The 26,385-nt window shown below is 35.8% G+C and overlaps 1 protein-coding gene across 4 annotated transcripts in view; it reads left to right on the top strand.

The window, feature by feature from the left end:
- Window positions 1–26,385, top strand: part of IFT80 (intraflagellar transport 80) — a 114,571-nt gene that overhangs the window by 16,097 nt on the left and 72,089 nt on the right. For 3 of the 4 annotated variants that reach the window (XM_036851736.1, XM_036851738.1, XM_036851739.1), the window contains 5 exons: window positions 8,596–8,706; window positions 10,235–10,303; window positions 20,779–20,888; window positions 24,171–24,260; window positions 25,260–25,397. In XM_036851736.1, the coding sequence (XP_036707631.1) occupies window positions 8,596–8,706; window positions 10,235–10,303; window positions 20,779–20,888; window positions 24,171–24,260; window positions 25,260–25,397 (518 nt within the window). The remainder of the gene's footprint in view (window positions 1–8,595; window positions 8,707–10,234; window positions 10,304–20,778; window positions 20,889–24,170; window positions 24,261–25,259; window positions 25,398–26,385) is intronic. The other variant, XM_036851737.1, reaches the window with a different exon arrangement.

Here is a 26,385-nt window from a genome sequence, read left to right as displayed (position 1 = left end):
TAGATCTTTAAGCACAGCTGCATGAGACCCCTATTCTTTTTTTTTTTTTTAATAACATACACAACCCCTTGAGATTTTATTTATTTATTTTTTATTTATTTTGCTGCGTTGGGTCTTAGTTGTGGCATGTGGGATCTTTGTTGCGGCATGCGGGATCTTGCGGCCTGCGGGATCTTTCATTGCGGTGTGTGGGCTTCTCTCTAGTTGTGGTGTGCAGGCTCTTTAGTTGTGGCGTGCAGGCTCCAGAGCACGCAGGCTCAGTAGTTGCAGCACGTGGGCTCTCTAGTTGTGGCGCACAGGCTCTAGAGCGTGCGGGCTTAGTTGTCCCACAGCATGTGGGAACTTTGTTCCCTGACCAGGGATCAAGCCCACATCCCCTGCATTGGAAGGCGGATTCTTAACCACTGGACCACCAGGGAAGTCCCCAGGCCCCTATTCTTGCCATCTCTTGGATAGACTCACCCCAAAAGGTGAGCATGATGGCAGCCAGCAGCCCAAGGCTTACCCTACAGGAAAAGAAAAGTCAGCAGAGAGAGTGCTTCTTCCTCAATATCACTTGCAGTCAACATGCAGAGAGGTCCTGGACAAGCTTGGGTCACGTGTCCATCAGTGAGTGAATCATTTTAGTCAAGGGACTTGGACACTGATTGACTGAGCATGGCAGGCCTTAGGCCACCATGGAAAGGGAAAGAGAAGAGGGCTTTTGTAGCCAGAATAGGAAAGGGATGTTATGGCAAACAATCACATCAGATTCTAATTCTTTTATGTGTAATTTTTAAACTTAGTTTTCTGAGTCTTGATTAAATGAGATATTGTGTGAAAGTATTTGGTACAGTGCCTAGCGCTTACAAGACTGACTCTGAGCACAGCTAGAATTTAGTTTACCTCTTATGATAAAATGAAGGGTTGACTTTAAAAAAAGCTTTTAATTTTGTTATAATTTCACATTTATAGAAAGGTTGCAAGAATTGTACAAATAACTGCTGCATATCCTTTATCCACATTCACTAGTTGTTAACATTTTGTCCCATATACTTTATCATTGCTGGTCTTTTCTCTCTCTTTCTCTCTTTCTCTTTCTCTCCCCCCTCCCCCCCACCCCGCCACACATATACTTTTTTCTGAAACATTTGAGAGTAATTTATAGATATGCCACTTTAACCATAAATACTTCAATGCATTTCCTAAGAATAAGGATTTTCTGTTACTTAACCACAATACATTGATCAAAATCAGGAAATTTAACATTGATGTAATACCGTTATCTAATCTACAGTTTGTATTCAAATTTTAACAATTGTCCTAATGATATCTTTTATAGAAATTTGTTTTTTTCTGGTACAGAATAACACATTGTTTTTGTCATATCTCTCTAGCCTCCTTTAATCTGGAGCAACCCCTCAGTCTTTCTTTTATGATCTCCACTGTTTTGAAGAATACAGGCCTGTTATTTTTACAGAATGTCCTTCAATTCATATTTGTCTGATGTTTCTTCATGATTAAATCCAGTTATACATTTTAGCAGCAGTACTCAGGGCATCAGATTGGAAGATTCATGATGCTGGTTTGACCCATTATTGGTGACTTTAACTTTGATTATTTTGAAAGGTTGTGTTCACTAAATTAATCTAGTGTAAAGTTAATGTTTTTCCCTTTTAATAAATAATTTCTGAAAGGATACTTTCAGACTATATAAAAATATTCTCTTCCTCCTCAGATTTCCTCCCACTGTCTTGGCATCTATTGATGACTCTTGGCTGAATCATTTATTACTAAGATTATTGCCAAATGGTGATTTTTTTTAACTCCATAATTTCTTTTATATTGATTTGTTGGTATTTTACTGCAAGGAAGAGCCTTCTGTCTCCTGCCCATGTATTTATTTGTTTACTTAGATTAGACTCATAAATTCTTATTTTATATCTTGAGCATCCTATTACTACCATTTAAAATTTTTGATGTTACAGTTGTCCCAGGTTTGGCCAGTGGGAGCTCTGTGAAGCCAGCTCAAATGAATTTTCTTTTTACCTGGGGGGTATGTTTCCTCTTCATCTTTTGAGCACTTCTTTGCTGGCACAAGATGTTCCAGGCTCATTTTGTACTTTCCCAGTCCCAGCTTCCAAATCAGCTGTTTCTCCAAGGAGACTTGTTCTTTTCTGGGTGCTTAATGGTATTTAAAAGCCAAGATGAGTGTGCCAGGTGTGCTCATTTCAATGGGATGTGTTTACTTCAAGGCCTTTTCACAGGACAGAGCTAAGAAATACGAATAGAAATGTGTATTAAAATATACATATCTACAGCAATTTCTTCCTCCCTCCCTCCCTCCCTCCCTCCCTTCCTCCCTCTCTTCCTTTGCTTCCTTCCCCTTTCTCCCTTCCTACCCTTCCATGATAAAAACCATGAGTTCATTCTGATACCGCCAATTCTAATTCAGCACCACAGGGTTAATTCTAGTCTTTTTTCCCCATACTTGGAAACAGTGAGGAAACTTGGCTCCCACTATTGTCAATATATTTACTTACTTGTTTAATTCTACAATACACAGTAGGTTGTTTCAGAATTGCTAATCCATACTATTGCAAAAAAAATAGAGTTTAATATTCTACTGTTTTTATCTTTACACTGAGGATATAGAGTCAAAGTCTTGTGTTCAAAGTTACTTGGCATTTCCCCCCCCTACTAGTGTTGTTGCTATTCATTTAAAATATAGTTAAGTGTATTTATTTCTGTTTGTTTTTCATTTAAGGTCTCCTCTCCCCATCCTTGTTGATTTGATTATTTTTTAAATATGTAAAACATTACATGGATGGTTCCACAATGTCAAAACTATATAAAAAAATATACTCAGAGCAATGTCACTACTCCTACCCACCCAATCCCATACACCCTATTTCTATTTATTCCCTGTATGTAACCAATCCCTTTGGTCTGGTTTATCCTTTCTTGTTTCTTTTAGCAAAAAGAAACAGATACATGTATATTTTCTCATTTCACCTTTTTTTAATTACATAGAAGGTGGCATACCATATATTTTCTTTTTTCTTTTCTTTTTTTTTTTTTTTTTACTTTATTTTTGGCTGCGTTGGGTCTTTGTTGCTGCACGCGGGCTTTCTCTAGTTGCAGCGAGCGGGAGCTATTCTTCGTTGTGGTCCGCGGGCTTCTCATGGTGGCTTCTCTTGTTGCAGAGCACGGGCTCTAGGCCCGCAGGCTTCAGTAGTTGCAGCATGCGGGCTCAGCAGTTGCAGCATGCGGGCCGTAGAGGACGCGGGCTTCAGTAGTTGCAGGGCGTGGGCTCAGTAGTTGTGGCACTTGATCTCTAGGGCACACGGGCTTCAGTAGCTGTGACGCTCAGTAGTTGTGGTGCACGGGCTTAGTTGCTCTCTGGCACGTGGGATCTTCCTGGACCAGGGATTGAACCCGTGTCCCCTGCATTGGCAGGTGGATTCTTAACCACTGCGCCACCAGGGAAGTCTACCATATATTTTCTTTTCATTTTCCTTTTTTTTTAAAATTTAAATTTATTTATTTATTTTTATTTTTGGCTGTGTTGGGTCTTCGTTTCTATGCGAGGGCTTTCTCTAGTTGCGGCGAGTGGGGGCCACTCTTCATCGCGGTGTGCGGGCCTCTCACTGTCGTGGCCTCTCTTGTTGCGGAGCACAGGCTCCAGACGCGCAGGCTCAGTAGTTGTGGCTCACGGGCCCAGCCGCTCCGCGGCATGTGGGATCTTCCCAGACCAGGGCTCGAACCCGTGTCCCCTGCATTGGCAGGCAGATTCTCAACCACTGCGCCACCAGGGAAGCCCTCATTTTCCTTATTAAAGTCAATAGTGTATGAAGATTGACCTTTATCTGGTGAATATGGACAGTAAATATAGTTAGTCTTGATAATTTCTGTTATCTGAGTGTTTCCCTGATTTATTAAGACTACTTAGGTACACTTAACTAAAGAATAGTTGTTTGGGTCTCTATTTCACATTGGCTTTAGGTAAAATACTTTCTGATAGGGAAAAAAGTCTAAAGTAAGACAAATATCATTTAAAGATAAATTTGCAAGATTAAAAGTGGGAAAAAATATTATGACTCTTGAGAAACTATAGTGTTTACTTTTATTTTTAGGTTTACTACAAAAACAAACAAACAAACAAACAAATAAGGTAACATAACATGCCACAACTACATGTAGGAAGAAGAGAGAACCAAAGCACGGTAGTTGAGTATTTTCTCTTAGGCTGGGCTGAGGAATATCTGGGATCTTGTGAAAGTGAAGGCAAAGGATGATAGTTCAAAGAAAAGAAGTAGAAGAGTAAGACAAGAAACAGAATCCAGAAATGTTCAAAAAAACAGAAAAAGAAATGTTCAAAAAAAAAAGAAAGTGGATGCTATTGAAAGGTGGTCGGTCAAGGGGTTTCTTGCCAGATAAATGTCTGAGATCATTTTATGTATCAATGCTGTATTCTCTGTTAATCAAATACTATAAAAAAGTATTATTCTGGTTTAAAAAATATATAATATGAGATCCACCCTCTTAATAAATTTTTAAGTATACAGTGCAATATTTAATAATTTAATATAATTTTTGTATAAGCACAATATTGTATAACAGATCTCTAGGACTTTTTCATTTTGTATGATGTTAACCCAGTACTTAAAAATTTCTTTTTCAAAATATAGTTCTTTGCCTAAGAGGTTCCCTCTTCTAGTTGGCACCAACTCTCTTCTCTTGATTTTTCTCTCCCAAGGCTGGCAAAAATGGTTACGGCTTTTGAGTTTGTTCATCACTCCTCCAGTGTTCCCTTTGTCATACCCCGTCCATCTTCTGTGTTAGTGGTAACATTCAAAAAGATCCATGGGATTTGGGGGCAGGTCCTGAAATACATAAAGCAGACTTTTGCAAAGTATTTTGTCTCACCAATAATTCTCTCTTCAACATTATTACTTCTTTTTGAATATTTCATGCAGCTGTATCCTACTTTTTAGAGGAGATATTTCTTCCTTTGACAATGTATTGCAAGATTTACATTTAAAAAAGAATGATTTAAAATGCATTAGGGGAGCTGCTATGTAAAGGAATTCTGGTGTAAAATCTTTTGTAAAGCCAGTAAACACTCCTTAAATTATATTTAGTGAAAGTTGAATTTTTTTATACATTGTATTAGATATCTTAAAGTAATCCTCATATTCTCTTATTAGTTAATATGTACATTTAAAATCCCACTTTAAAAAGAATTTATGTGTTCATTTCTTTCTGTCAGAAGTTAGTGGTTACCGATCTCTGGCGTTTTGCAACCATCTGCCAAAACATTTCTGCTATTAAGCAGTCTGCAAAAGTGCTCATGTGACCTTTTTCCTAGCACCCTATTTCAAGCCTTCTCATGTTTCCATAGACATTTCTTAAGGCATTTCTAACTTTAAGAAATGTGTTTCGTGTAATTTTAATCTACTTACTCTGTTCTTTTTCCCTTTTATAACATTTTCCTCTTTTTAGTTTAATTTATCTTTTATTTAATAATAAGAGATGAATTTTATACCCTAGGATTTAAATATCCATGTTTTTTACCCAAATCATCCATTGTTTAATCAATGAATTGTATCAATAAAAGAATAAATGTAATCAAATGTATCGATTATATTCTCTTCCTGACCCCACCCCTAGCAAATGATTGGAAATAAATTATTTGCTTTCTAGTTTTGGTCTAGCATTTTTAAAAGGTTATAGAAAAGCTGGAGAGAAGAAGAACCAAAATAGTTAAAAGGATAACTGTGTTTTTTTAAATTTTTGATATATGTAGTTTTATATTTATGCTTTACTCTGGGGGGTGCTAGTCAAGCAATTTGTAACAATCAGACAAACTACAAAGACCAAAGATTTATTGAGTGTCAAATCTATGCAAAGAGTTGGCCTTAGTTGTCCCAGTATGTGTCTTCTGTGAGGTCATGGGAAGCAAGAATAATTTCAGCACTTCTCAGAAAGTCAGTATTAAATATTTTAGGATAAGAAATATCGGTGATCAAAAATACATAAAATTTCTAAAATACAAAGAAAAGAAAAGAAATTTTCGGACCCTTCATTTCAGGTTCAAGAGCTATTTGGTTAATCTCTTTGGTGATAGATTCATTCATTACATGCAACAATTTAGTATGTGGATATTTTGTGCTAGGCAATATGCTAACATTTAGTGAAACAGATTTGGATAAAGTAAATAATGGCCACTCACTATATGTCATCTTTATAGTTTCCTCTTTTGAGATTTTTTTCCCCCTTGTATTTTCTTTCTAAAGCAATGCATTAAAAAAAGTATATCCAAATTAATTTTAAGTTAATATCATAAAGAACGTAATAGTACAGTTGAATTCAAAGTAATCTTGTTACATTGAAAAATAACCCAGAGGTAAATATAAAATTAAAAGGAAGATATGAGGAAAAGTAGATGGTGCTAGTGGGTGGTTAGATGAAGGAAAGTTTATTGATGAGGGCCTAGAAAATGAATGATGGGAAAAGACGGCTCTCAGATTGAATGAGAAAGAAAAGAATGTCAAAGTAGTCCTTTTTTTTTTTTAAGTTGCTAAGTATGGTTACTGAGTTGGTAAATTTAACAAATGCTGCTTACGTAAAGCACTATTGCAAATAAAAATATGACTAAGACATGGCCTTCTGAAAAGAATCACAGTCCAATAAAAAAATGCTGCAACAGAGCTACAAATATTGTGCAATGTGTGTAAAAAGAGAGAATGACTTTATTGATGGGAATAGGTTGGTGGTCAGTGAAATAGCCACAGGGTGCTAAGTGTAAAATATTTTAAAGCCATCTGTATTAGAGCTCTCCAGAGAAATGTTTTAAAGCCATCTAAAGCATCTGACTTATTAAATATGTATTTTTAATGGATTGTTAATATTCGTCCAGAACCTTGAAAAGCCTTAAGTTAAAAATGAATTCAAACAAAATAAATCCTCTGAGGCAAAATTTGGTTAGGCAAGCCACATTATTCTTTTACTACAAAAAATATATACCTTTTTTTTGATTTGGGGAAAAGTTTCTAATTTTACTGTACAGTTGTCCCTCTGTATCCAAGGGGGTTTGGTTCCAGGACCCCTGTAGATACTAAAATCCACAGATGCTCAAGTCCCTTATATAAAATGGCATAGTATTTGCACATAACCTACACACATCCTCCCACATACTTTAAATCATCTCTAGACTACTTATACTACCTAATACAGTATAAATGTTGTGTAAATAGTTGTAAGTACAATGTAAATGCTATGTAAATAGTTGCTGGTACAGGGTAAATTCAAGTTCTGCTTTTGGAGCTTTCTGGTTTTTTGTTTTTATTTATTTATGTATTTTTTTAATTAGTTGGTTGAGTCCAAGAATGCAGAACCCTTGGATGTGGAGGACCAACTGTACTTAATTATTTTATTACAAACTATATATTATTAGACTTCATGATCATTCAAAACCACACTGATTATTTTTTTGGCTTCCTGTAGCACTTATTCTTTGTACAGTTGATTTGTTCCCTTGACATTTCTTATATAGTTTGCTTAGGTCCTTTAAAGTTGTAAGCCTTTTGCTGTTTGCCTATATATGTGTGAACTTTTTGAGAACAGCAACCAAGTAACTTGCTTCTTTTTGTCTACCTGGTGCCTGGTACAGTGTAAAATCAAATAAGGCAAGAATTTGAAAATTTGGGATTATCAGTTATTAAATTAGTTAAACAAGGAGGCCTTTAGACTTGAGGTGACTCTTATGCTGTATACCTCTGCAAACCAAAATCTAAGCCTGTAAATGAATGCTTCAAGATTATGAAATTGAAACCTAAGGACAGCCAATCACAAACAGCCAACTAGGCTTTAAGTTGTAGTCAATCAATAGTATCCTTACTTTACTTCTGCCTTTTCTCTGTAGAAGTCTCTCCCTGAGCTCCTGTCAGTGGAGCGTTCCTAACCACTTAAAGTTTGGCACTGCTGGATTGCAATTGATTTCTGCACAAAGTCCAGTTTTTGTTTTTGTTTTGTTTTTTTTGCCAGCGTGGCTTTTGGGATCTTAGTTCCCCAACCAGGGATCGAACCTGGGCCCCCTGCAGTGGAAGAGAGGAGCCCTAACCAGTGGACCACCAGGGAATTCCCCAAAACTCAATATTTTTTAATATGCCTCAGTTTATCTTTTAACACCATTTAACTATCTTGGTTCCTCTCCTCTACACCTTTCCTAACTTTTCTATAGCCTGTTTTTAAGGAAAAAAAAAAAAAAAGCAAGATTGCAAAGTTCTGCTTAAATAGAAGGCTTTCTTGACATTCCTCTTAGCCCCCTTTGGCCATATCCCAGCAGAATTTTATTGTCCCTCTGAACTATCATAGTATCATATATATATTTCTGTCACACCACTTGTTTCAAGGTTTTATGATTTTGTTTTTGTGCCTGTTTTCCAATGGATTTGAGTGTCCCTTGAGAGTAAGAATAATTATATTATTTGCCCTGGTATCTCCGATGCCTAGCACTATGCTAACTAGTCTACTAGTAGATACTCAACAGATGTTTGTTGATTGGATAAATTAATTTAATAAAATAGATTTCTCAAGTTTAATTTCTTTTAGGCAAATTTCATCTGATTTCTAAGTTAGGAAGAGTGGAAAAAAGTGTGGAAGCTCACTGTGGAGCAGTACTTGCTGGGCGATGGAATTATGAAGGAACAGCATTAGTTACAGGTAGGTTATCTGCAAAAATGACATTTAAAATGAAATTTTTAAAGAAAAATTTCCAAAGGAACAGAATATTTTCATTTAGCAATAGTGTCTTTCATTGTCTAATAGCAAATAATTGGCACAGTATTGATCTAGACTGCTATATAATGTTATCATTCAGAGTGTCATATTAGTTTTCCTATATGGCTTATGAAGAATGTTCTGTCAAGAAGGTTTTGGAATGGTCAAGTGTGGGGTAAATAAAACTTTTAATTCTTTAAAATTCTAAAATTCAAAATATTCTCATTTAACTTTACCCCCCTTCCATCTCTTTTCTATCTCCTGCCCTACTGCAGGGATTCTCATCTTCACCTATTATATTAGTTATCTATTATTGCATAACAAGTTATCCCAAAAGTTAGTGACTTAAGATAGTAAACATGTATTATCTCACAGTTTCTGTGAGACAGGGAACAGTTCAGTTGGGTCGTTCTGTCTCAGAATCAAGAAGTTGGATGGGGCTGCAGTTATATGAAGCCCCATTGAGGCTGGAGGATCTGCTTCCAAGATGGCTCACTCACATGGCTGTTGGCAAGAGGTCTTACTTCCTCTATGACTGTTGTAGGAAGCCTTACTTAGTTCCTTACAACATGGGCCTCTCCATAGGGCTGCTTGAGTGTTCTAACAACATGACAGCTGGAGCTTCTCCCTGAGTGAGTGATCCAAGAGAGAGCAAGACGGAAGACACAATATATTTTATGACCCACCGTTGGAAGTCATACTCCATCATTTCCACCATATTCTATTAGAAGCAAGTCACTAAGTATAGACCAAACTGAAGGAGAAAGGAGAGAGAAGTTAAGCTTCACTTCTTAAAAGAAGGAGTAGCAAAGAATTTGTGGATATATTTTAAAACCACCACACCTATCCCCTGGGCCTTCTGTAGGACTTTTATCAGTGAGTTTCTCTTCTCTTGCCTGTTTTTTCGACTTCTCCTTTTCCAGTGTTTTTTTTCTTTCCCCCTTTTTTTTTTCCAGCATATAAATGTGTTCAGATGTCATTCATCTTGAAAATTGAGAAAAAAGAAATAAAAATCCCTCCTTTAACAAATAACTCTAGCTACAACTTCCTCTTTCTTTCTTTCCCATCAGGCAAACTGTTCAAAAGAGTAGTTTATTACTTCGCTCCATTCAGTCCCCAACTCATTGGAATTTGGCTGTAACTCTTCTAATTACACTGAAAACACTTTTCTTAGAATTCTAGGATGGAGATGTCAGTGAAAATGAAAGCATTATTTGAATAATATACTCATAAGTCTTCTAAGATTAAAGGAAAAAAATAATTTTGTCATTGAAGTCAGGCTACTTCGATAAAATCGTTTCAAAGTAATTTCAGTTAAATTTTATATTTAGGAAGCAGTGATATCTAAGTAGAGTAACTCGTGTCTGAATTTTAAATGTGCATTAGTGTAGATACTGCTGATTTTTATATGTAAATTTAATGTTTGCATTTATTTCCTATAGATAAAAAATCAATTCTTTTCTCTTTACAGTTGGAGAAGATGGACAAATAAAAATCTGGTCAAAGACTGGAATGCTAAGATCAACTTTAGCTCAGCAAGGTATGTATTATAATCAATTAAATGTCTTTGCATTTTCCTGTAAAAATAGTCTAATATAGTTAGTCTAATATAGTTCCTCAGGCTGATTTTGGTCAGGTTCAAAACCTGAAATCTCTTATTTCTATTTACACTTTTTCCTCTTACTTTCATGTTGCCTGATGGGCCATGGTAACTGTGTTGTTTGAGCCAAGAAATATAAGACACACTCAAACGCTTTTTCTTTGTTAGTCAATCTATATAAATGGAGTTATAGGCTAATGATTCTTCTTAAAATAATTCTGAAGCATCATGAGCATATCCTATCTAGAACAGGATTGGGTGTCTAGTTAAGTAAATAATAATAATAGAAAACACTGAGTATCTCCTTACTTAAAAAGTTCTAATTACATCATAATAATAGCACCCTTTCTAAATTATGTTGTACATCTATACTAATGGAGGGGAACAGATACTGTTATGATCCAAAACTTGGTAAACTACAACTACTTAGAGCAGCAGCTTGGTTTTCCATGTTCATTGGGAAGAAGTGCCCATAAAGTCAATCCAGTGGTCATACCTGTTGGGATTTAAATTACACATGATTTTTTTCCATATAGCACATTTATTTTCCAAATTAGGTTTACTTAGGAGCAATAAAGCAGTTTTAATGTTGTCCTGAGCCCATATCAGCTGATCTTCAGAGACAGGTTGCCAAAAAGTTTGCAGATTATTCTTCAGAAGTATATGATAAAGTCATTTTGTGAAGCATCTCTAACAACTGACTTCCAAAAATTTCCAGATTTCATTTTTTAAATCATGTTTACTCTTAGGATATGTTAAAATAGTTACATTTCTTTAGCTACACATCAACCAAATGTTAGCAAAGGTAACCATAAGTAATAGGTAGTGGTTATCTCCTGAGGGTAAATCTTTGGTACAGATGATCTCCAAATAGAATATTTATCCGTGAGTGGAAAATTTAGAGTTCATAGAAACATTCATCAGTAAATTTGTTAGGGAAAGATGTCAATTTATTGTTGCTTTAGTAATAAAGTATACCTTTAGAAAATAAATTTTGTTTTAATCTTCTAGTAAGCATGGGCATTTACTTTTGGCTTTATGATTTTTGTTAGAGCTAATTATTTGGCATTCTTACCTTATGATGTCTGACTTATGAGCAACTACACAATTCGTTTAGAGATCATCACCACCCCCTTGGAGGTGGGGCTGCAGTTCTTTTCAGCTGTTGCTACTACTGAGACATATCCTTTTTTCCTTTCTTTTCTCTTTTGCTAAATATGTTGTCTATAGAAGACACAGATCTTCAGAGAAGTTTTGAAAGCTTATCTCATTACCCATTATAATAATCTGAATTCTTGCCTAAGATCCTTCACCACTGTCCCCCTACGGCCGGCTCCTTCTCTTTCTTTAAATTCTTCCCAATCATCTCCTTCCCTTTTATTACCCCTTGGATCTACCGTTTTGGACTTTACAAAGTCTAAAGTTGAAACTTAGAATAAGTTGTTTAACATAAACATTGTTAATCATAGAGGGTAGATGACATAGTGCTGTTGGTTCAGTACTATAGTTTATGTGTATAATGGGTCTGGAAACCAGATTGCTACTTATTTTACTCTTACAGAGAAAATGCATTTAGAATTCCCAAACATGCAGAGGCAGTTTGGAAGCCCAATATATTCATAAATTAAGGACTTTTTATACATCAGAAGTCACAATCAGATGGCCCGTGGGCTGAATCTGCCCCACTAGCATGGTGCAGGCCCAACATTAAAAATTAGGATATTTTACATACATATTTGGATTTCTGGTGTCTTGAAAAATTGGAAGAACTGGCAACATTAAGTCTGCTTTCCAGAACGAATACAATCAGCTGGAGTTCAGGAGTGGCTGCTCCATTTTTAGTTGGATTTTAAGCTTCTTTTATTTTTCTTACACTCTACATACTTCACTCATTTATATTACATGGTAGAACACAACATAAATCTCTGAAGGGATTTGAGTTTGCAACTCATATTTTCAATAATAGCGATCATAAAATTTTGATTGTTAGTATGTGCCTTGCAGGGAGCACTTACATCTTTTTAAGTATTAATTTTTAATAGATACTACATTCACATGGTTCAGAATTTAAAGCATAAAGAAGGGTATAAAGTTATCTATTAAATACTACCCATGTCTCTCATATTACCCCTGTCTTCCAGCCACCCAGCAAACATTCCCAGAGGCAACTGGTGTTACCATTTTCTTGTGTAGGAAATTTGGTTTTATATGTTCTTTTTTTTTTTCCTTTTATAAACAAGTGGTTGCATATTGTATCTACTATAATATGCTCCTTGCTTTTTTTCACTTGAATTGTGAACTGTCTTGGAGGTGGTTTCATATCAGTGAATTAAAATCTTCTTCAAGTTGTTTTCCAAAGTGAATATACCATTTTACATTCCCAGTAGAAATACATGAAGGTTCCAATTTCTTCAAATCTTCAACACTTGTTACTGTCTTTTTTATTACAATCATCCTAGTGACTGTAAAGTGGTATCTCACTGTAGTTTTGATTTGCATTTCCCTGATTACTAATGATATTGAGCCTCTTTTCATGTGCTTTTTGGCCATTTGTAGGTCTTCTTTGGAGAAATATCTGTTAAAATCCTTTGCACATTTTTTAATTGGGTTGTCTTTTTATTGTTGAGTTGTAAGAGTTCTTTATATATATTCTGGTTAATAGACTTATTGGATATATGATTTGCAAGTTAGATATGCAACTTCCCAATTCTGTGGGTTTCCTTTTCATTTTCTTGATGATAGCTTTTGAAGCACAAAAGTTTTGATGAAATTCAGTTTATCTATTTTTTTCTTCGATTGTTTCTACTTTTGGTGTTATATCTAAGAAACTATTGCCTAATCCAAAGTCATGGAGACTTGCATCTATATTTTCTTCTAAGAGTTTTATAGTTTTAGTGCTTACGCTAAATGTATGATCTTTTTTTGGTCTATGATCGATTTTGAGTTAGTTTTTGTGTATAGTATTTATTTTGGAGAGGGATGGGTGGTGCTCTTTTTTATTTTTTCTTCCTCTCAAATAGATGGATAAATAGGATTTTCTTAAAAGCTAAATTACATATTATGTCTTATAAGATAGGTAATTTTATTATGTATTCATTGGATCATGTAATGGTATTTTACATCAACATTCCAAATAGCTGTAATTTCCTTAACATCAAATGGCTGTGAAACTGCTGATAATTTTTATCCTATTTGAATCTTATTCTTCTCACTCAAGGTTTACGTTAATTATGAGATTAATGAACAAAACTAAATTAGGTAGATTTTATTTTAGTTAACTTATTGGTATTTCAACTGAATAATCTGATATCTTTTTCTAGATTAAGAATTATAAATTCACTATAGAACTATGCTTTTAATTTTTGAATTTTTTAAAATTAATTAATGTTTGGTTGTGTTGGGTCTTTGTTGCTACACACGGGCTTTCTCTAGTTGCGGGGTGTGGAGGCTACTCTTTGTTGTGGTGCGCAGGCTTCTCATTGCGGTGGCTTCTCTTGTTGTAGAGCACGGGCTGTAGGCGCACGGGCTTCAGTAGTTGTGGCACATGGACCCAGTAGTTGTGGCTCGTGGGCTCTAGAGCGCAGGCTCAATAGTTGTGGTGCACAGCCTTAGTTGCTCCACGGCATGTGGGATCTTCCCAGACCAGGGCTCGAACCCGTGTCCCCTGCATTGGCAGGCGGATTCTTAACCACTGTGCCGCTAGGGAAGTCCCTAATTTTTGAATTTTTGATCATTGTTGCCACCCACACTTTCCTAATAAGGCATAGATAGACTTCGCCTGTTTTATCTCTGGGAAAAATCATTAGAGAAGTTAAGGTATAATGACATTAACCCTGAAGGAAAAATCCCTAGTTATTTATAAGGTTTGATTTATTATAGGCTACAAGTTTCAAGGGTGATTATAAATCTGACCTACTGAGAGCTAAATGCTAAAGGTTCAAGTAAAAAGACCAAGGGAGGTAGAGGTGGGGAACTCCTGGCTTCTTTGAGGAGAAAAGCTGTAAATTTTGGCACAAAAATGAAATAACGTAAGCCTGAATTACTGTAAGACTCAGAATTATGTAAACAATGTTGAAAGCATCCTGTGATTTTTACTACATGTTTATGTTAATTGTACTTATTCCTTGATGAGTAGAAAAATTCCCAAATTCATTTCTTGATGCTTGGAGGCAGATATAAAGATAGAAAAGTCATGGTCATCACCTTCTCTTCTAATACAGAAAAAGCATTAATCTTGCTTTTTTTTGGGAGGTGGGGCAGGGGGTGGAATTTGACTTTGTTTAAAAACGATTCTTACTGGTGCCTATCAGGAATTATTTTTCCTTATTAGAGAAAAATAATGTGTAAGCTGAGGATAATTATAATGAAGCCCTATCTTGCGTTACATTGTATATTTTAATTATAGGTTAAAATTGGAAGAGAGTAATACTGCAAACCTTTAAGGACATTTCCCTTATACTATATTCAAATAGAAGAAGGAGATGACAAAACATGGAACCTGTTTATAACGAATTTGGTAAAGGAAATATAAATAACTGTAACACAAGGCAGAATGTGCTCGTTTCTTTAAGGCATTGTGGGAGGATAGGAAAGCAGAAATGAATGCTTTGAGGGGAGAGAAAGTATCAGAAAAGCTTCCTGGCAAATACTGCAGCATCTTTTAATTAGGCTTCGAAGGATAAAGAAATTAGGAAGGATAAAGAAATGGGCTTGTTGGCAATGAAGTGGAGCTATGGAAGAAATTAGATGATCAGAGGCACAGAGGCAGAATGGTGTGAGGCGTGGAAGTCAGGTGAGCAACCCCCTTGGGCCAGGGTGTAGGCTCTGTGAGGGATGGTACTGCCAGAGGGACCAAGACACTGATATTCGCAGATGCTAAATGAAGGGGGTTGGAGTTTATTCTATACGCATATAAAATCTTTTAAAAAAATGAGTAGGAGAGTAAGAGATAAAGTCTGCCTTTTTAGGAAGATTACCTTAGCAGTAATATGTAAGATAAATTAGAAGAGCTAGAGGTTAAATTGGGGTCGCTGGTATGGAGGTTACTGAAATATTCTATGCTATTGTGCAGTAAGGCTTGAACAGAGTCAGTGATGAGAGTAGTTGAAAAAAGTGAATAGTTCTCAGTGGCTAAGAGGAATGGATAATCCTGTAAGAGGTGAAGAATTCAGAGGAAGAAGAAGTGAGGGGATATGTGTGGAGGGATGATATATAAATATGTAGAGTTTGAAGTTCTGGCATGTCTTTGGGGCAAGTGGAAATGTGTTAGAGCTCAGAGGTAAAGGCTGAAATATTATTGAGTGTCAGTTACAGAAAGGTGAAAGGTGAAGCTATGGAGGAAGTTGAGATCCCCAAGGGAGAGGTGACTGAGGCTAGAAACTAAAGAAACAAATGCCTTCATTTCAGCTTTTTTCTCTGTATTGACCCAGTGACATACACAACCAAAAAGTTGTTTTTTTGAGGAATAAATCCCACTCGATATCACTTATTTGTTAATACATGTCCCTACAAATAGAATGAAAGGGAAATAATTCTTTGTTTTTGAATTCTTAATGATTTGGCAACCAAAAAACTTGAGTGTCTACTCCCATGCACATCACAATAACAAATGGTTGCTTATTGCATTACAAAGTAGTAGTGGTAGTAGCTAACAGGTCATGCTTATAGAGCGCCAAACTCTGCTCTAAGTTCTTTACTTATACTCACAAGGTGTAGACCTATACTGCACTCAAGGCAAAGGTAGCTAATGCTTCATTGTAATAGTGAGAGTTTGTTTCAAAAGCATTCTTAAAAGCATGCAAAAACAACATTTTTTAGGGGATACCTTTTAGTATGAATGTGAAAAACATGGTATATTTGACCATGTACTTCCTTAAAACAATTGAAATACATTTTTGTCTCCTTTTCTGTGGTTTAAAATGCCTTCAACAAGTTGAAAGAATTTAGATAATTTGTTTTACAGAGAGATAAGGGTCTGACATTTAACACAACCCCAGGTGCGTGTGGTTTCTTAAAAAATGTCAAAAAGGTCACATGATCTTAGTGTACAAAGTCAGAAAAACAAGATCTTTTTGAGTGTCTTAACTGAAATGGAGCATAAATAAAAATTCCCAATATAAAAAACAAGAAATTAATGATTATAAAACTACTTTTGTTTTTTGTCCATTTTTGTTAATAAAGAAATTAATAACATCTTATTATATAATTTGCTAAACTTTTTGTTGTAAAGTTTTTTAACCTGAAGGCTATATTATTATTTCCATACTGACTTTGCAAAGTGAAGTGTAGCATTGGGAGTAATTCAGTGCTTTAATAAATACGTTTTTTTTTTTTTAAATTTTATTTATTTATTTATTTTACTTTTATTTATGGCTGTGTTGCGTCTTCGTTTCTGTGCGAGGGCTTTCTCTAGTTGCGGCAAGCGGGGGCCACTCTTCATCACGGTGCGCAGGCCTCTCACTGTCGTGGCCTCTCTTGTTGCGGAGCACAGGCTCCAGATGCACAGGCTCAGCAATTGTGGCTCACGGGCCTAGTCGCTCTGTGGCATGTGGGATCTTCCCAGACCAGGGCTTGAACCCGTGTCCCCTGCATTGGCAGGCAGACTCCCAACCACTGCGCCACCAGGGAAGCCCAATAAATATGTTTTTAAAAAACATTTTAAATATTAAAGATTTGTTTCAAATGCTAGTGAGATGGATTTTTTATAATATAAATCATTTTCTCTGCGAAGCTAATTCATCCACTTTCAATATGGCCTTCTCCAGAACCACCCAAATCAGAAGTTGTATAGCGTTAAAAACATATATACAGGAGTTTCACACTTAACATTTTATTATAAATATAAAGAATGAATATAAGGAAGAGTTCTCTTCTTTTTTTTTCTTTTTAAACTTCTTTTTAAAAAAAATTATTTATTTATTTATTTATGGCTGTATTGGGTCTTCGTTTCTGTGCGAGGGCTTTCTCTAGCTGCGGCAAGCGGGGGCCACTCTTCATCGCGGTGCGCGGGCCTCTCACTATCGCGGCCTCTCTTGTTGCGGAGCACAGGCTCCAGACGCGCAGGCTCAGTAGTTGTGGCTCACGGGCTTAGTTGCCCCGCGGCATGTGGGATCCTCCCAGACCAGGGCTCGAACCTGTGTCCCCTGCATTGGCAGGCAGATTCTCAACCACTGCACCACCAGGGAAGCCCTCTTAGTTCTTGATGTTGTATTCATTTATTTATTCATTCATTCATTTATTTATTTATTATTTTTGGCTGCATCGGGTCTTCATTGCTGCACGTGGGCTTTCTCTAGTTGTAGTGAGCGGGGGCTACTCTTTGTTGCGGTGCACGGGCTTCTCATTGCGGTGGCTTCTCTTGTTGTGGAGCATGGGCTCTAGGTGCGCAGGCCTCAGTAGTTGTGGCACGCGGGTTCAGTAGTTGTGACTCATGGGCTCTCGAGCGCAGGCTCAGTAGTTGTGGTGCATAGGCTTATTTGCCTCGCGGCATGTGGGATCTTCCTGGACCAGGGTTCGAACCCGTGTCCCCTGCACTGGCAGGCGGATTCTTAACCACTGTGCCACCAGGGAAGTCCGTTATATTCATTTTGAATATTGGTGGTTAGGAAGCTGGAACTTCCTTAGCTATTGATCTTATTTAGGATTGCTTATTTATCATAAGTAACTCTATATTTGTTTTTTGATTGAAAGAATGTGGTTAAAAACCACATGCTGTAACAAGGGAATTACTTAAATTTTCCTCTATAAGCCTATTTCGTTTTATTCTATAAATTACTATACCTGTTTCTTTCACAGCATTATTGTTTAAAAAATTGTTTTATAAGCAGGAAATGAATAATCTCCATGTCCTAACAGGAGAGATAAGTATTCTGAAGATTTATAAGGTTTATAAACAAGGAAATGGTGACACAGTTGACTTAATGGGGCCACAAATTCAATGTGAAAGAGGACATAAGAGTCCCTAACTCCTCATCCTATACCCCAAACCATGCCTTTTACCACAACTAAAGGACTAGAGTCACATCCTGTATAACTCAATGGGAGCTGTGTTTACTGAATTATTTCCTTGGGGGTAGATGTTTGTCATAGTTCTGTATACACTCAGGAAAGTGTTATTTTACTGAGTGTATTCATGAAGATTTGATAGTCTATAATTAAAATACATAAATTTACTTTTTTTGCACAATACTTACAACTATAATAATGGAAATAAAGAAGGCACCTATAATTCTACCACTGTATCAAATAAGCTTTCCTCTCTTGTTCCCTTACTGTCCTCACCAAGAATCACGTTTGGAATACCTGAAATTTTGATTTACATTTTCTGGGGAGTTTATTAGACTTGAACTCTGTTCATTTGGAGATTTACTTTGAAGCCCAGGTCAGCTCCTGGCTACTCCCAGAGAATGTTTCAAGAGAATATACTTACTAAGTTTAGAAGAAGTACCCTCTGAGGTCAGCCATCTCATTGGTCATCTGTAGGTTCCTCTGATACAGGACAATCCTAGATGTCACCGACTGAACAGGATGTTTAGACCCAATATAATATCTAACCTACACCATGAAAGGAATGCTTCAGGAGTTTTTTGAACTAGGTCTAAATCAGACTTTCTAAGTCCTGTAAACCACTGAGACTTGCTCACAGTTGAATTACGTTCTGGTTGGGAAAAAAATGGCACTAAAGGAGTAGGGTGCCACTTAAACACAGCATTTATCTTTCTGAAATTTACTCCTTGTTGATTACTGATTACTCCCTGTTGATTAGCATCAGTTGGGTTTTCCATTTAAATAAACAAATCTTACTGATTGCTTATAAATCCTCAGATTCAGATTTCATTTTACTGAGAATGTAAATTACTGAAAGATTCAGTCAATCATTCACATAAAGTCAACTGCTACAATAGTCTGACTTAGGAATCCTAGACAATTTTTAAAAGCTTTGTTTTATAAATATAAATAGGTTAATATTTCATAGATTAATTGTATAAACTTGATTCACTTCCCTAATGAACAGGTTCTAATGAATAGGTAACTGGGTCAGACAGTGGAGCACAGATAATTTAATGCTCTCAATTGATATGATATTCATTATTTATTTATTTATTTAAAAAATTTTTAATTTATTTTTTTAAAGATTTATTTTGTTTGTTTTTAATTTTCCCCATTTTTATTGAAGTATAATTCATGTACAGTGAAATGACAGCTCTTTTTTTAAAAATAAATTTACTTATTTATTTATTTTTGGCTGCGTTGGATCTTAGTTGCAGCATGCAGGATCTTTTTTTAGTTGCGGCATGCGGACTTCTTAGTTGCAGCGTGAATGCGGGATCTAGTTACCCAACCAGGGATCAAACTCGGGCCCCCTACATTGGGAGCACGGAGTCTTACCCACTGGACCACCAGGGAAGTCCCCAGGATAATGTCTCTTAAGAAGCCAACAAAGAAATATTCTCCAAACCAATGATAATAAAGAAGTCCAAATTTAGTTGAGGTGTACCTTTTTACCAGTTGGTTCCCGGGAGAGTTGGCTTAGTCAACCACAAGATGAAGGCACAGAAGCAAAAGTCGAATGTTGCTGCTGGAGCACACTGCTAGGGAACGAAGACTCAAGTGTTGACCGATCAGTGTTGAATGATCTTGGTGGGGCCGCTGCAGTGTTTTCACCGTTGCTGGTAAAGGGTCTTACCCTGGCAGGAAGCTAATGCCCCAGGATCTTCAGAGACCTATTTTGATGAACAGAGTCGCCTTGCTGAGGCCAGACATTCTCAGATAGTCCTCACGATTCTGGATATTTATAGTCTAAATGTCCCCTCGCCATAGTTGCTTATTCATTTGTTCTTACTGATTGGCCGCCAGTGGTGCCCCTCAGCAGCTGAGCTACAGAGTGCTTCATCAGCAGCCTCAGATGTCCATGATGATCTCCTGATGCAACACCTTCACTCTTATAGCAAAACAGCTTTCCTTATAAAAACAACTTCATTCTTAGATCAAAACAACTTCATTTTGTCGTGAACGAGTGGATTTGAAATCATATCAAACCACTACACAGGAGTTGTTGATGATGGGAAATGATAAATCATGACTTTTCTGATACCTCTTTATATCTTAACGTAATGAAGTATATTTATTTTACGTATTTCCATAGCACACTCTCGAAGTCCTAAAAGCTCCGTGTTTTCTCAGCAAGCTCAAAATTAGTAAAAAATATAGTTTATCAGTTGCTCACAGTAGATTTTCAACAGTCAATCTTAACCTGGTCTATGTTTCAGTATCAGGCTATATACTGCAGTTTGGATGGGCCATTGAATAGGAGGAAATGACACCCCAAATTGTTGTTTGGATTTTCCTAACAATCTCCCTTTTATAAAGCATAATAATGAAAGTTCATCAGGTTTTTTTTCTTTTCCTTTTTACAGGAACACCAGTGTATTCAGTAGCATGGGGCCCTGATTCGGAAAAGGTTCTTTACACAGCAGGCAAACAGCTGATCATTAAACCTCTTCAACCAAATGCTAAAGTTTTACAGGTACTTCTCAGGCATTTGTAAATTGTTATTGGGATCTGCCAGACTGCTAAGTGAGAGGTCACTTTCTTAGGAGTCCCTTTTTTCTGGGTGGTCTTGTTGCAGTTGAGGCTCTTAAGTGTGTGGTTTTATCAGCCTTTGTTACAGAACAGGGAATATCTGGTTATGTTTCCAATGAGGTTCATTTCCCCCTTTTTCCAACTCACATTATACCAGTAAGTCATAAATGTGTTCTGAGTTACTAAATTATCACATGGTTTGGCATAATAGCCATCTTTAAATTTAACAGAGTCAACCTAACATGTATAGATTTGAGACAAAACAGGACTAAATCATAAAACTTTAAGAGGTTGTTTAGACTGTATTTTTTATCATCACCTCTAGCGTCTTCCTCCTCCTCCTCCTCCTCGTTGTCTGTTCAGTACCCTTGAGCTTTCTCTAAGACCCTAGAATTCTTTTAGTATTTTTAGAGTGGAGGGGGAGTCAATGTAGTGTTTAGAACAATTGGGTATATATAATTTTACCAATTATAGGGAAGCAAAACAATAGTGGCAGTTAAGACAGGTCAGGGGAGTACAAATTAATGAAAAACCTTTAAGCCTATATCCAGGATTTTGATGTTTGATTTCAGTACAAAGAGGCAGAATCATTTTCTTCATATTTTGATAATGACACAGTGTAGTGTGGGTAATAAGATTACAGGCTTTGGAGTTAGTCACCTGGGTTCAAATGTTCACTTACTTTTATATGTGACTTTAGGCAAGTTATAAAATATCTTAGAGCCTCAAGTTCTCATCTGTTAGATGTGATGCTAATACCTACTTGATAGGAATGTTGTGAGGATTAAGTGAGTTAAATTGCAAAGTGCATGGGACAGTGCATATAATCAAAATATTGAGTGCACACAATGAAGAGTAGTTGTTGTTGATATTGCGGTGTTATTATATCATCTCTACCTTTTAGTCAGCCCTTAATAAATTAGAGCCATGGAAGCCAGTTAAAAGGTATAGAATGACCACGTCCTGGGTAAGGGATTTGGTGCTGGAGATTGACTGGCTACAGCAGGTATAAAAAGTGTTTTAAGAAGAAGCATTAGGTTTAACAGTGAGTAGATGTAGAATTTGGAGAGGAAGGTTATAGAAATGGCTTTGAGATTCCTATTAATCACTTCTATGTAGCTTATGCTATACATATTCCACACAGTCATCATGCATTTACATTTTTACTACATGCAGAACACTCTGCTAAGAACTGTGGAACAACAGAAAGAGAAGAATTTGGGCAAAAGGAATAAGCTAGGAAAGAGGACTGGCTCTGACTGCCTTTAGTCAAAGTCCTTCTAATGCCACTTATATTCTGAAAATGTGCTTTGAAATAATACAGCAAAAGCAGGCCAGATGAATCTTTTAGTTTATAGTTATGTGATTTGTTAAGATACCTGTAATTAGGCACATGTAAGTGAAACTCAGTAAGATGCTTAAATCACCATTGATAAATTATCGTTTTGTGGCTCGGTAAAACCTTTGGCCCAGGAGGTAGTGGAGGGAAGGAAAAGTATCCATTGCCAAAATTCAGCTAGAGTGGAGAAGGGGTTAAAGTATAATCAGTAACTTCGTGCAAATCTTCTATTCCTTTTGGAAAACTAAAGCTGCCGCAATTCTCCTTGGGCATAAACACATACTCAAATTTGGATTATTCACAAAAAAGAATGCTTATTTAATTCTTGCTTGTAGAATACAGTTCAAAAGTATATATCTCATTTCCCTTAAGAGCTTTAGGGACTCTTCTAGAGACCCAGAACTTGGTTTCATAATGAGGAGACTTCTGTTTATTTAGTCATTCAGTGGGAATGTAGTGCATACTTATTATATCCTAGGTGCTGTGCTGGGGTGTAAGGTATTCAAAGTGAAACAGAGCATAGTTCCTGCCTTCTGTGAGGAACTCACGATTCAAAGGAATTTTACAAAATGCCTAATACATTAAGAAATAATTGAAAACTATCTATGCATTATATGTAATATGTGAATGTATGTAATGTATAATTGATATCCTAAATTATAGTATAAGGAACATTTAAACCATATTTTGTTCCTAACTTTTGAATATGGAAAATATTATTTTTGTAGTTTTAAAATGAAACTCTTGAGAATCTCTGCATGTGTTTATCTCTATATATCTATATTTTGTTATTTTTGTCTTTGCAGTTTATTTTAGGACATTGGATTAATTTAGCAGTAAATTGTGAAAATTATTGCTTTATCAAAACATTCGTTTTTGACAGAGTATATTTTTATGTATCTTGAATAAAACAAGCTATGAATTATTGCTTATTCTTAGGGCTTATTTGACCCTAATTTGATGTTTTTTTCTGTATACATTAAGAATAATAGATTTTCCCAGGAAGACTCTGTAGAGAGAAAACCCTTAAAATCAGTCACTCTTTGAAACAAAGTTAGTTGGTTCAGACATTAAAATGTACCTTATAGTCTTCAAGAAAAATTAATTCTTTTTCAGTTATATTATTCTGCTTAAACCTAGTGAAAGATTAATGGCTTTTAATTATGTGTGTGGTTAATAGCTAAATGAGCACATAAATTATATTTAAGATCAAGAAGACATCCACGCTTAACTTCTAGATCGCCAGTTTTTGGGTGACTTAGATATATACACAAATATGTATGCATTCTATATATGTGTAGAGTATATATCTGTGGGAAACCTTTTGTTAGATGGTAAATGCAGCAGAATTTTCTCAGAGTAGTTAGTGACTACTCCAGGGACATGAAGGTAAAGAGAATGAAGCTTAGGGGAATGTACAGGAGAGAATGAAGAGAGTCCTAAAGAGGATGTTCATGTAGTAGAAGCTTTTTTAAAAAATAAAAGAATTAGTAAACAAGAATGAAGGCAGTATCAGTGACGGGATCAACTGTGCAAAGGGAGCAAAAGTTGGATTCAAGTAAGTGTTGGAGTACATAACATATTCATTCCATTATTATCACACAGATTTCAAGCTTGGAATAGTTCGACAGCAAGTGATTTTCCATCTGGAGTCCAGGCAATTGAGGAAATTGATAAGGATGTGAGTTATATAGTGGATGTCATAGTGCAAGGTGCTTTTCATTAGTTTAAATTGGAAATGAAACAAGCATAATGGTTATGAAAGGAAGATAGGAGTCTTCTCCAAGAAGAGGACAAGAGAATAATTAGAAAGAGGCAAAATACCTTTTCTTATTTAAAAAACTTTTCAGTGCTCTTGAAGTTATAATAAATATTTTTTTCTCATAGTGGAAAGCTCATGATGGCATTATTTTAAAAGTAGACTGGAACTCAGTCAATGATTTAATTTTATCTGCTGGCGAAGACTGTAAATATAAGGTATGTAAAGTTTGAATAATGTTTGAATTTATCACCTGGTTGAAAGAATCGAATTTCCGTGAAAAGTATTTAGCATATAAGAGTATTCTTTTAGTCCTTCTCTTTAGCCCTATCTTTTAACTCTAATAATTTAGCAAATTGTTATTTTATAATTTTCAGTGGCATTTTGAAGTGTTGCCTTTCTAATTTGGCCTATTTCATTGACCTATAGAATTTTTTTTTAATTTACCATTTTAACCATTTTCAAAAAAATATTTATTTATTTGGTCACACGGGGTCTTAGTTGTGGCAGGCAGGCTCCTTAGTTGTGGCTTGCGAACTTTTAGTTGTGGCATGCATGTGGGATCTAGTTCCCTGACCAGGGATCAAACCCGGGCCCCCTGCATTGAGAGCGTGGAGTCTTATCCACTGCACCACCAGGGAAGTCCCTGACCTATAGAATTTGATTTAATGAGTAGCAACATGAAAACAACTCCTAGTTTTAGTGACTCTTTAAATCAATTTAAGTTTTAAAAAGTCAATCTTAACTGGTTTATTAATCATTAATCATTAATCAGCTTCAGGCCAAAATAATTTGTGAGGGAGAATAAGATTTAAGTTAACTATAGTTAGAGGGAATTTACTGAAATAAATACTTTCAGGGAAAGTTGATAGAGCACTTACTGGACAAAAAAATTTAAGCAAAAAACTGAACATCTCAAAACTTTATTATTAAATTTAAAAGGATTAAAATGGGTAGTTTTTATGATTAATTAAAGAGTTAGTAAAATCTGAAATTATCATAATGATACCATAACATTTTTTGGGGAGATATTTAGGTTTCCAGGAATACAGCTTCCCTACCCCCACCTTGCCTTGTTGGATAGTAAAGACATGTAATTGCTAATATTATAAAGTGATGACTTCTAAATCTTTACTTGATACTTTACTAGAAGCTACAAACTTGTTTGTAATAACGTGGTGACTTATAAAAGATTTTTTTGAATTTGCTTTTTGCAGGTATGGGATAGCTACGGCCGCCCTCTGTACAGTTCACAACCTCATGAGCATCCTATTACCTCAGTTGCCTGGGCTCCAGATGGAGAATTATTTGCTGTTGGATCATTTCATACTTTACGCTTGTGTGATAAAACTGGGGTAAGTTATAGTGGTAAGCAATCACAGATGTGCTGTCATAGTGCACAACACACCTGGTTCTTAATCTTTAAAAAACATTTTCAGTGATGCATTTGACTGCATCTTTCTGGTTTGTCTTCTTAATATACTGGTTCAATCAATTCCAGATTTATGGGACCATACAAGCTCTTTAAGTTCAATCTGAAGATTGGGTATGTTCTCTACTATCTTTCTGGAAATACTTATTTTAAGCATGGTTGTGAAAGATGGTAAAGTGTTAAAATTTATGCCCAATCAATATAGAGAATTCAGTTTTGAACCTTTTTTTTTTTAACTGTCGATATGTTTCATACAAAAATTTTGGTTGCATATTTTTGGTAAGGAATTGATACTAAATTTTTTAAATGGTCATTTTAAAACCAAAGAATTCATATTTGAATGTGTGTGAGATTTTTCCCTTACAAGAGAATATGCCCTCTATACAAATTCTGTTTAGAACTTAGGCAAACAGCCAAGCTCAGCAGCATTTACCCACTGTATTTGAAGAATGAATTGTTTCATCAAAGTGCTCCAGAGGTGGCAGCATTATATGAGTGGGGCTATTCCATACTGTTCCTAACTATGAGGAAATCACATAATTTTTCTGTGGCTTATTTTCCTCAAATGTAAAACAGGACAGTTAATTTAGAATTCTTAGAGCTTTTTAAATGACCTATTAAGTTTTCTGGTTGCTTGTTTTTTATCATATGAAATATAAAGTCCTCTGCCTGACTTTGAAGCTGTCTGAAACCTGGTGCCATAAAACCTCTTGTCTTTTCTCCCCATAACTCTCTAATTTGTATCTGTGTTCAAATCAGACTCATGAATCTTCTCTGCCCCTCACTAACATCCTCATCTTCTCTTTTCATGGAATGCTCTCATCTCTTATACTTAATGAGTTCTTCCTATTTTTTAAGGCTCACTTCATATTTGACTTCTTTTCATGATACCTTCCATAGATAAAGTTTAT

The sequence above is a fragment of the Balaenoptera musculus genome, chromosome 4 (assembly GCF_009873245.2).
Source record: "Balaenoptera musculus isolate JJ_BM4_2016_0621 chromosome 4, mBalMus1.pri.v3, whole genome shotgun sequence".
NCBI lineage: Eukaryota > Metazoa > Chordata > Mammalia > Artiodactyla > Balaenopteridae > Balaenoptera > Balaenoptera musculus.
Note: the sequence above shows the minus strand (reverse complement) of the source record. Positions and strands in the feature narration are given on the sequence as shown.